The sequence below is a fragment of the Mercenaria mercenaria genome, chromosome 7 (genome assembly GCF_021730395.1).
Source record: "Mercenaria mercenaria strain notata chromosome 7, MADL_Memer_1, whole genome shotgun sequence".
Lineage (NCBI taxonomy): Eukaryota > Metazoa > Mollusca > Bivalvia > Venerida > Veneridae > Mercenaria > Mercenaria mercenaria.
The window spans coordinates 55855702-55867952 of NC_069367.1; the positions used below are offsets into that span (position 1 = coordinate 55855702).

The window sequence follows — 12251 nt, forward strand, 5'->3', positions numbered from 1 at the left end:
ATTGGTAGATATAATAATATAGATAGAAGTAACAGACTATGTAAGATTTGTAACCAAAATGTTGTGGAGTCAGAATATCATTTCATTCTTTGTTGTAGTAAATATACTGATATTAGAAATAAGCACCTTGGTAATACACAATGGCCCACTGTCCAAAAATTTAATAATTTAATGTCTTCAAAAAATGCGAAGGTGCTTGTTAAGCTAGCTAAGTTTATTAAAGAAGCCACGCAATATAGAGTTGATACACTTAAAAACAATACTACATAATGTAACGTAGATTATTGTATATGTTTTGTTTGTTTAGATGTTTCCTAACATTTTTGTTTTTCTTCTGTAATTTATATGTTTGTTTATTGTATGCATAGACTTTTACTTTTTTGAACTGTATATGTATACATGTATTTGTATCAATTGTTAATATGCCATGTTCCTATTATATTTGTTAATGGCCAAAGGCATCTGTAATGCTGAATTTGCCGAATAAACCTTGAACATTGAACCTTGGTATTTCACACATAAGGACCAAAGTTATGGCCCTTTACCTGGTCAAAAATATGCTTAAATTCAGCATGTGAAGTTTTTCAAGTTTTGTGTTTTATTTCACTTGTCAAGACCAGAGTCATGACATTTGACTTTATTAACAATATGCTTTAAGGGCATACAAGTTTTTATTGCATTTATCCAAAAGAGTTGTATAACATTTGTGAATTTTTATTTATCATGTGAAGTTGTGCACCTGGTGTTCTGTTTAGGATTTCACTTCGTTAGACCAGAGTTATGGTCCTTTTCCTTGTAAAAAATACACAAAGTGCTTAAATGTTTATATTGCATAGATCTCAGAAAAAAATTTCATCTAGACTGTCATGAAACCATGTTCAGTGACAGGAAATAGGGACACCAGTGTCTTATGGACACACAGTTTGTGCTTTTTCCATTATAGCCGAACAGTTCGGAACCGATTATGGCTAATAAAATGTATGACCATCGTTTACAAGCTTAGTTTGCAAGCATGCATAGTTATAGCAGGCTTGGTTGATTGAGACTGTTCATCAGAGTTACTGCTCACACCCCTTCTGCTTTTTACCTCCACGTCTGTGTCCCAATTTGGTTGAGTTTTTGTATGTGAGCTTGTACCTCAGTCGTCACTTATGGAAATGGATTGAAACTTCACACCTTGTTTTGACATGCAGGGCACAAGTTCCATAATTCTGCTTTGCATTTTTACAAAAAATGCCCTTTTATTGACTAAGCAGATTTTAGCTCCACTATTCAAAGAATAGGTAGATTAATAATATTGGACTCACCTATGCGTCAGCGTCAGGGCTCCGGAAATTTTGATAACTCAATCGGTCCGAAACGAAAATCCTGATATCGGCGCTACCCCACCCACCGCATTCCCAATATTACATATTTTGTAAAACGTGATAGGGTAAAGAAATAAGCATGTCATGCATTAAAACTGTGTTACCAGTCACCGCACGTTACCATACAATGAGACAGTTATTCAGTGTTATGTGTGATCGTTACTTTGTTTAAATTTCGATGTTTTTCCGAGATAATACGAGGCATTGACACCGTGTGCGTAACTTGTCTAAAAGCCAACGCACGTGACTTCAATACCGTATACACGGCAGATACTTTGTGATGTTTCCTCATTCTTTGACGGAATTCTATAAAATACAATGCCTCAAAGTGAGTTACACGACACATATTCTCTGCTAAACAGCCTCAGTATTTAAAGAATACTCTGCCGTGGACCGAATGTGTACGTTATTTGAACGCCGAGATCGAATTTCCCGCATGTATAGTACCAAAACGTCACGCGGGTTTGCCACGGATATTTCATTTCACTTACGTTGTACTTAATAAGCAACTACATTTTATAAAGTTATATGTTCTCTTCTGATGTAAACAAAATTTCAGTTTGAAACGTTTTTTAAAAGACCGATTGATAAACAGTGCCACTCCGGTTTTCTTTATCATTCGTGGTTGCCCGTCCATTTTTTTCTTTTTTGTACAGTCGGGTTGCAAAGACGATTTTCTGCATTTGTTTCAACTGGAGCCCCAACAAATGAATCATGTAATTTTTTCAAATCAAGTAATTATAAAAATTATTTTTATCGGTTTTCCGTGTGATGTCTCATTAAATCAAAGACCTATAATGAACAATTATAACTCTTTGATTAAATGCAGCGACCATTTGTTTGTTACCGTGATCAAACATAGCCTTTTGAAATAAACCATCCGTCGGAATAAAAGAAGTGGATCCCCGTCGAAATGATTTGGATCCAGTCAGAAACGTTAGGAAACCAGTCAAAAATGTTTAATACACCGCAGTCGGCTGTCTGCAAACATTAAAGGATGTGCCGTGCAAGCACTGATTGCGTCACGCGCTAATTACGGACCGATTATCAAAGTGACAATCAGACCGATTGACACGTTTTTATTGATTATCTGAAGGTGCGACCAACAATTTCCTACTTGGCAGGTGATCGTGTATTGAGATATAAGACCGAATTTATACTTTTCTCCATTTTTACGGGACCGATTTTTTTCGTTTTTTTTCACTTCACGAATCGGTCTGAAAAGTCAAAAATCGGTCCAAAACCGACAAACCGGCAAATTTCCGAAGCCCTGGTCAGCGTCTCGATTTTGTTAAGTTTTTGTATCTCAGTAACCACTTGTGGGAATGAATTGAAACTTCACACACTTATTTGCTGTGATAAACTGACTTACATTGCATAGGTTCCATAACTCTATTATGCATCTTACAAAATTAGCAGTTCAAACTTAAGTTTTTGTATGTAAGCTGGTATCTCAGTATCCACTAATGGTAATGGATTGAAACTTCACACAATTGTCCATTGTCATGAGCTGATATGCATTGTACAGGTTCCATAATCCTGTTTTGCAATTATACAAAATTATACACCTTTTTCTACTTATATATTCATTCAGTTGACAAGTCTGTTGAATAGTCAGGCGTTGCAGTCCTCAGACAGCTCTTGTTGGTTAAGTTTTTGTATGTAAGCTGATTATGAGCTCAGTACCTACTGACTGGAATGGATTAAAACTTTACACATAAGTGTCAACTGTGATGAACTGACATACATTGTACAGGGTCCATAACTCTGTTTTGCATTTTTACAAACTTGTGTCCCATTTTCTACTTGTATATTTAAATTCAAATAAAATTGGAAAGACTGTGGAACATTCGAGCCTTTCTGTCCTCGGACAGCTGTTGTTAATATGGGAGTGTATGTGAAAAATCTCGTTTTTGATGATTTATTTTGAAAAAGAAATTTTTCTACAGTATAATAAACATACATTTGGTCTATAATATGGTAAAATAAAATATGTAGGTCCATGTACTTGTATTTGAGGTAATTGCACATGATTAAAGAAGTCTGCACATTTCAAGCTGAATTTAAGACATTAATTTTGTTAGGAATATTATATTGCTTAAAAAATGATATTTTCAATTATATATTTGAACCCAGGCTTTATTCTATGAAACCTGGTTTTATCAAGCATGCAAAATTACATTTCTGTACTTGTTACTATGGTTATTCTGAAACATTATAGCTAATGATTAAACCTCTTTTGTTTTCTGTATATATTGTTTTATGAGTAGAAATATTGAACTATTTCATGGAAAGAAAAATCAAGCAATTCACAGTTGTATCCTTCATAACAAGCTGCTAAATAGCAGGTTGTCGAATGAAGATCTTAGTTGTTAGAAATACATAGATAACATTATGAAAGCAAAAGCAAATTGTTCACTCGGGTACATGAAAAGAAATGTCAAAACAAATAACAGAAATGTAAAAGAAAAACAGTATAACATGTATATCCACTCACTGCTTGAGTACTGCTCTGTTTTCTTGCATCCTTAGAGGAAATCCTTCGCATACAAAATTGAGTGAGAACAATGATCAGTAACATTATTCGAGGGCTGAAAACGAAACTAGGCTAAGTGTATATAGAAATAGAAGCAGATAGACTAGTTTGCACTGAGCCCTCGCTTTACTCAGTTCAAAAGAAAGAGCTGTTAGAAAGAAGCCCTTACTGATAAGCAGACTTGTTGTAAGGGATTAGTATGTAGTTTTTAGCTTGACTATTTGAAGAATAGTCTAGCTATTCTACTCACCCTGGCATCGGCGTCACACCTTGGTTAAAGTTTTGCATGCAAGTACATACAGCAATCATTTCAAGGCATATAGCTTTGAAACTTATTTTTTTCTTTTTCTAGGTCAATTACCAACCTCACTGGGTCAAGTTCAATAATTCTGACATGTATTTTGAGTGAATTATACCCCGTTTTGGACTTGGAAAATCCTGGTTAAAGTTTTACATGCAAGTTACTATCTCCGAAACTAATGCAGATATTGAATTGAAACATCACATGTGTCTTCGGGGTTATAAAAGTAGTTGACAGCATCAAATTCCATAACTCTGACCTGCATTTTGGTCAAATTATGCCCCCTTTAGACTTAGAAAATCCCAGTTAAAGTTTTGCTTGCAAGTACATACAGGTATTACTTAAAAGCATATAGATTTGAAACTTATTTTTTCATTTTCTAGATCAATTACCGACCTCACTGGATCAAGTCCCATAACTCTGACATGTATTTTGGGTAAATTATGCCCCCTTTTGGACTTAGAAAATTCTGGTTGAAGTTTTGTGTGCAAGTTACTGTCTGCAGAACAAATGCAGATATTAAGTTGAAACTTCACGTGTGCCTTTGGGGTTGTAAAACTAGTTGATAGCATCAAGTCCCATAACTTTGACATGCATTTTGGCCAAATTATATCCCCTATTGAACTTAAAACTCTTTTGATATTTTAACATTTTGGGTAATCTTTTCCTGCTTCTGGGACAATATTTCGAATAGTCGAGCATTGGCTGTCTTACAGACAGCTCTTGTTCTTGTGTATTCTGGCAAGTGTATGCTTTTTAAGTCTGGTTATTGACAAGTTTGACAGGGTTATTACTTAGTATAAAAAGCCCTCTGGATGCAAGTTTATTTCTTTGAAATGTTTTACAGTATAGTAACCGAGGTTTTCATGAAATTTCTCTTATTTTAGTTGATATACAGTTACATCAGCCTCTGTTGTCTCGAAGCACTACACCAGGAGATGTCCGTCTTGATATGATGTCACTCTGCTTCCAGTTAGAAACTCTCTGCAAGAAAGAATTAAATGAGGTAAGTCAAAATGAAGTAGCTGCAAGAAAAAATCATTTGAGGTCAGCGAAAGGAACACTTAAGTATATACAAAAGGAACCCTTAAGTATATACAAAAGAAACACTTAAGTATATACAAAAGGAACACTGAAGTATATACAAAAGGAACACTGAAGAGGAACACTGAAGTATATACAAAAGGAACACTAAAGTATATACAAACACTAAAGTGTATACAAAATGAACACTAAAGTATACAAAAGGTACATTGAGGTAAGCTGAAGCCATTAGTGAGTCTGGAAAAAATGGCTTTTGTGCTCATAATACTCCAGTACTTGAATACTTGACCCAATCCTGACTAAAAGACCACAACAAGAAAGAATTAACTTGGGTAATGTGAAACAACACTGCAAGTAACAAGTAAGGCTAAGTGAAGGACTTAACTTAATAGAGACCATACTAAGAGTTCTTTGTGTACTTTAATGAGCTCGACTATTCATAGAATAGTAGAGCTATTGGACTCGCCCATGCGTCCGCGTCGGCGTCCGCGTCCGCGTCCCGATTTGGTTAAGTTTTCCATAACTCTGTTTTGCTTTTTTACAAAATTATGCCCCTTTTTTGACTTAGAAATTTTTGGTTAAGGTTTTGTATGTAAGCTGGTATCTCAGTAACCACTTGTGGGAATGGATTGAAACTTCACACACTTATTTACTGTGATAATCTGACTTACATTGCACAGGTTCCATAACTCTGTTTTGCCTTTTCACAAAATTATGCCCCTTTTTCAACATAGAAATTTTTGGTTAAGTTTTTGTATGTAAGCTGGTATCTCAGTATCCACTAATGGGAAAGGATTGAAACTTCACACACTAGTTCACTGTCATGATATGACATGCAGTGCAAAGGGTCAATAACTCAACTTTGCATTTTACAAAATTATGCCCCTTTTTCAACTTAGGAGTTTTTGGGTTAAATTCTTATATGTAAGCTGGTATCAGTACCCACTAATGGGAATGGATTGAAACTTCATACACTTGTCCACTGTCATGAGCTGATAAGCACTATGCAGGTTCCATAACCCTATTTTACTTTTTTACTAAATTATGCCCCTTTTTCGACTTTCTTATTCATTCAAGCGACAAGGCTGTTAAATAGTCGAGCGTTGCTGTCCTCCGACAGCTCTTGTTTTTGTAATGGACTGTGATTTAAACTTGCACCAGTAACGAGTAAGAATGTAAACAATGGACCTACTATGTAGGAATGAATTTACAACACTTATTCTTATTCATAATTCTGATCGACAGCAAAATGCAAAATTATTAATAAATCTGTGTGATGAAGGGAGGTAATTAGTTTGTAACTGTAATTTCCTATGGTTTGAAATTCACTTGAAACTTATTTATAAAAAATATTGTTGAAATTTGGACAAAGCTTGCTGTCCATGTTATTGGGCTGCTGCTGAAATGGCAGATATAAAAGATTTGTTGTTAGTTATATTCCATTGGTGTAAGATATATTTTACTGGTACTGCCATTTAGTTGGCTCATACAGAGACATTTGGGCAGTTTCAACAGATTAAAATGTTGGAAAAACATACATTTTTGTTCACACACAAATTGCCATTACCTAACAGATTAATATTATGTCACTTGGATGTTCCAAGAAGAGTTGCCTTTCCTTTATCACATTTTTTATATGAAAATAGCAAATACTCAAAATTGTGCATTTTTGTTAAAATATAAACATATCTTTTCTTTGAGAAATATATGGACATTTGCATACTTTTCAAGGCTTTTTAATTTAAAAATGCTTTTTAATTTAACATCTGTTTTGAAAAAAAAGCTTTTTAGAACACTGCAAGAAAAAAACAACCCAACTAATGGAGGTATTTAACCATTACCCTGCTAAATTTCTAAAATGGACTGGTCAGTCATTCAATTTTGGCAGTACCACTTATTATTCAAAGGGGTATTCTCTGAAAATTTACTGACTGAATAGCAAACAATGCAGACCATGATCAGCATGTGGCAAAATTCACTTGCCATAAAAGAAATGAACACAACCATAAAATTGGGAAGAGCTTTATGGACACTACAAGGGTTAGGTGATAGACAAGACGTAATATATTCAGACTAAAGGAACTCTAGAGAATTAACTGATTCAAGCTTTAGAACAATCACAGAAATAATTAATTGAAAGGTAGGAAGGATAAATTGACTTAAGCTATTTTAGGAAAGCACCAAGAAAGAATATTGATGAAGGTAGGCATAAGGAGTGCTACAAGGAACAATTACTAGTATTGTAGTTGGATCAAAGGAACACTATTTTGAAAGATTTGCCTTAAAAGGCTTAAGATGAAGAAGGTATAATTCAGAGTCATCTGGTGGAATGCCAAAACTGACAGTTAGTGACATCTCACACCAAGGGTCTACCATGTGTTCAAGAAGAGTGAAAATATATTTTATAAATCTATGTACAAAGTAGCATTTTGGTCTATTGTCTGAGTGTACTGTATATACTTTACTTACTCAGTTTCCATTTTTTTCGTGCAAGAAGTGATGTGATTTCTGCAAATATTTCTTGTATTCAGCAAGTTATTTGCTTAAAAATATAATAATGTAATGTACTTAATAAAAAATACTGACAGGTTAGCTCTTTTGATTAGGGCTGGGATGATTTAAAAATTTTGAAACCGGTTAATCGTCTGTTTGAAATCGAATTGAACTGGTTCATCAGCCGCCATATTAAAAATGCTGTTTCCTTTCCTGACGACCCTATCAAAATACTTCCAGCAGCTGACTTTATTAGAAACTTACCGACTTTATCATTTGCAAGCAGTATGGCAATTGATAAGTCATATTTTGGTGTATTTTATTTCAAATATATCACGACATGCAAATCCAAGACTATTGATTACCGGGTATGTTCAAGTTGATGTGTTTTAGCAGAAATATACTGTGGATCTATGTGCTGGTCAAAGAAATGTATAAAGTACGACTCGTGATGTTTATTTTTTGAGAGCAATTAGCGGTTTTGAAAAATTGAAACCGGTTTCACCTAATAATCGAATCGGATCCGATTAACCGAGTAATCGTCCCAGTCCTACTTTTGATAGAATGCTAACCTAGGGTTTGAAAATCAAATTAGAGAAAATTCCATGTTTTTAGTACAACTTCAACATGTCTGTTTAGTTTAACCAAGGAAAGGTATTGATTTCAGACTAAGTGAATAAATAAAATTGTTTTTTCCTGTACTTTGACTGTTGAAATATGTGATTGTCATTAATGTTGTCCGTCTTCATAAGTGTTGTCAGTCATCATATTAGTGTAAAAAACAGTTGTTAGTAATCATTAGTGTTGTCACTCATTATAGTAGTGTTGTCAGTCATCATAGTAGTGTTGTCAGTCATCATATTAGTGTTGTCAGTCATCATATTAGTGTTGTCAGTCATCATATTAGTGTTGTCAGTCATCATATTAGTGTTGTTAGTCATCACAATAGTGTTGTCAGTCATCATATTAGTGTTGTCAGTCATCATTGGTTTAAACAATATTTATTTAACATAATTGCATTTGTTACAATGTTACATATATCAACTATAGGATTGAGTAGGAAGCTTACAGCTTTTTTTAGAAACTCTCTCCTTGAGTCAGCCATCATTAATGTTGTTAGTCATCAAAGTAGTGTTGTTAGTCATCATAGTAGTGTTCTTAGTCATCATAGTAGTATTGTCAGTCATCATAGTAGTGTTGTTAGTCATCATTAGTGTTGTTAGTCATCATAGTAGTTTTGTCAGTTATCATTGGATGTTGTCAGTCATCATTAGTGTTGTCAGTCATCATAGTAGTGTTGTCAGTCATCATAGTAGTATTGTCAGTCATCATAGTAGTGTTGTAGTCATCATTAGTGTTGTTAGTCATCATAGTAGTTTTGTCAGTCATCATAGTAATGTTGTCAGTCATCATTAGTGTTGTCAGTCATCATAGTAGTGTTGTTAGTCATCATTAGTGTTGTTAGTCATCACAATAGTGTTGTCAGTCATCATATTAGTGTTGTCAGTCATCATTGGTTTAAACAATATTTATTTAACATAATTGCATTTGTTACAATGTTACATATTGAGTAGGAAGCTTACAGCTTTTTTTAGAAACTCTCTCCTTGAGTCAGCCATCATTAATGTTGTTAGTCATCATTAATGTTGTTAGTCATCATAGTAGTGTTGTTAGTCATCATAGTAGTGTTGTTAGTCATCATAGTAGTATTGTCAGTCATCATAGTAGTGTTGTTAGTCATCATTAGTGTTGTTAGTCATCATAGTAGTTTTATCAGTCATCATAATAATGTTGTCAGTCATCATTAGTGTTGTCAGTCATCATAGTAGTGTTGTTAGTCATCATTAGTGTTGTTAGTCATCATAGTAGTGTTGTTAGTCGTCACAGTAGTTTTGTCAGTCATCAAAGTAATGTTGTCAGTCATCATTAGTATTGTCAGTCATCATAGTAGTGTTGTTAGTCATCATTAGTGTTGTTAGTCATCATAGTAGTGTTGTTAGTCATCATAGAAGTTTTGTCAGTCATCATAATAATGTTGTCAGTCATCATTAGTATTGTCAGTCATCATAGTAATGTTGTCAGTCATCATAGTAGTGTTGTCAGTCATCATAGTAGTGTTTTCAGTCAGCATTAGTGTTGTCAGTCATCCTACATGTGTTGTCAGTCATCCTATGAGTGTTGTCAGTCACCATATTAGTGGCGATAGTCATCATATTTGTGTTGTCAGTAATAATTATTGTTGTCAGTCATCATATTAGTTTTGTCACATACATGTTGTCTGTATGTACTAATTGTACTCCCGTGAATGAAAACAAAATATATTCAGTTTTGACAACGTTTCCTTTTAAACTCTCCAAAATCCCACTATTTGAAAATTTCAATGGTATTTTTAATCTCTTGAAGTTTTCCACAACATGGTCATGTTGATATGGCTTGTTTCTATGACCTTTGGTCCAAGCCTGAGATACATAAAGGATATTTGTTTATTTATATTTTTATGCCCCCGAAAGAAGGCATATTAGTTTTCAACTGGCCATCCGTTCGTTCGTTCGTCACAATGTTAACTTTTTGCATGAAGGCACTTTACTCGCGAACCACTGCACCGAGGACCTTCAAACTTCACATGCTGATAGTACTTATTGAGTACATGACCCCTACTGACTTTGGGGTCACCAGGTCAAAGGTCAAGGCTCTGCGGGGGCATTTGTCACCATTAGTGACAGCTCTTTGTTTTTTAATATGGAATATATCTCACTCCAAAAACTGTCTCACTAGGAGGTAAGATGTCATGGAAAATGAGCAAAATTTCTTTTTATTTTATGCTTATATTTGATAAAATATGCATTTTGCAACAATTTTTAATCTCAGCACGGGAAAGAGACGTGAGTACATGAACTAGAATAATGTCAGGTATCTTGTGACATTACAAATAATCATTTGTAGCATACAGGTGGCAGTAATGTACCTAGGATACAGTATGGGTCCATGAGCCATGTACATTTAAATATATTACAATTATAATGTTTTCTGAGAAAAAAATGCCAAAAAGTCTTTTTGAAAATGGCTCATTGTCACAGGTGCAAAATTTTTGTCAAAATGACTTTCTAGCATTTTTTTCTCAGAAAACATTATAATTGTAATATATTTAAATGTATATGGCTCATGGACCCATTGTTGTAGCATAACATTGTTGAAATAAGTCAGTTATAAAATGTGATAGAAGATCTAATTTTATTTTCACTTTGTGCTTTCAGCATTCACACATACATCGTGGTCATGTGAGCAACTCCTTCATTGATAGAGGTAAGTACTACAATATATTCCATAATACATGTTACAATTTTTAGATCACATGATCGATATAGCTATATGGAAAACTTCAAAAGTCTTCTCTTCTGAAAAAAAAACTGCTAGCCGGACTTCAAATTATCATCACACAAAATTTAATGATCCTAGAGTGTCAGTGCCTTCAAGCTCCCATCCACATGCCCAAACCCCACTTCCATCCCCACTCAGAAAATATATTAGTTTCTTGTGTTTATTGATATTATCTTTTAGTGTCATATAATTTCCCCTCACCCACATTACTGCCACATCACCATGATACATTTGAGCAACCAAAATTAGGTTCGGGCAAGTAGAAATATAGTTGTAGTTGCCCTGTGGCCAAATGTTCTACAGATTTAAAGGCGAGCCCTGTAAATTATATGTGGCTTGAAATGTTCATTTATTGAGTTATTATTGTACCCCCCAACAACAAAGTTGTAAGGTGGGGTATACTGGTTTCAGGTTGTCTGTCCGTCCGTAGACACAATCTTGTGTGCACCATCCCTCCTCATCCCCTTGACACAATTTAATGAAACTTCAAACAAGTGATCAGTAACAACAGTAGTTGTGCATGGGGCATGTTAGGTACTTTCAGAAAAAAAAATGCAGAGTTACGGGACTTTGTTTTTTGTTACTATACTATATACATAGACACAATCTTGTGCGCACTATCTCTCCTCATCCCCTTGACACAATTTAATGAAACTTCAAACAAATGATCAGTACCAACAGTAGTTGTGCATGGGGCATGTTAGGTACTTTCAGAAAAAAAATTGCAGAGTTACGGGACTTTGTTTTTTGTTACTATACTATATACATAGACACAATCTTGTGCGCACTATCTCTCCTCATCCCCTTGACACAATTTAATGAAACTTCAAACAAGTGATTAGTAACAACAGTAGTTGTGCATGGGGCATGTTAGGTACTTTCAGAAAAAAAAATGCAGAGTTATGGGACTTTGTTTTTTGTTACTATACTATATACATAGACACAATCTTGTGCGCACTATCTCTCCTCATCCCCTTGACACAATTTAATGAAACTTCACACAAGTGATCAGTAACAACAGTAGTTGTGGATGGGACATGTTAGGTTCTTTCAGAAAAAAAAATTTGCAGAGTTACAGGACTTTGTTTTTTGTTACTATACTATATACATAGACACAATCTTGTGCGCACCA

At 34.4% G+C, this 12251-nt stretch overlaps 1 protein-coding gene across 1 annotated transcript in view; it reads left to right on the plus strand.

The window, feature by feature from the left end:
• LOC128558616 (uncharacterized) overlaps positions 1 to 12251 on the plus strand; it is a 42704-nt gene that overhangs the window by 8160 nt on the left and 22293 nt on the right. The window contains exons 2-3 of the mRNA XM_053548454.1: positions 5092 to 5210; positions 10996 to 11044. Coding sequence (XP_053404429.1) covers positions 5092 to 5210; positions 10996 to 11044 — 168 coding nt within the window. The remainder of the gene's footprint in view (positions 1 to 5091; positions 5211 to 10995; positions 11045 to 12251) is intronic.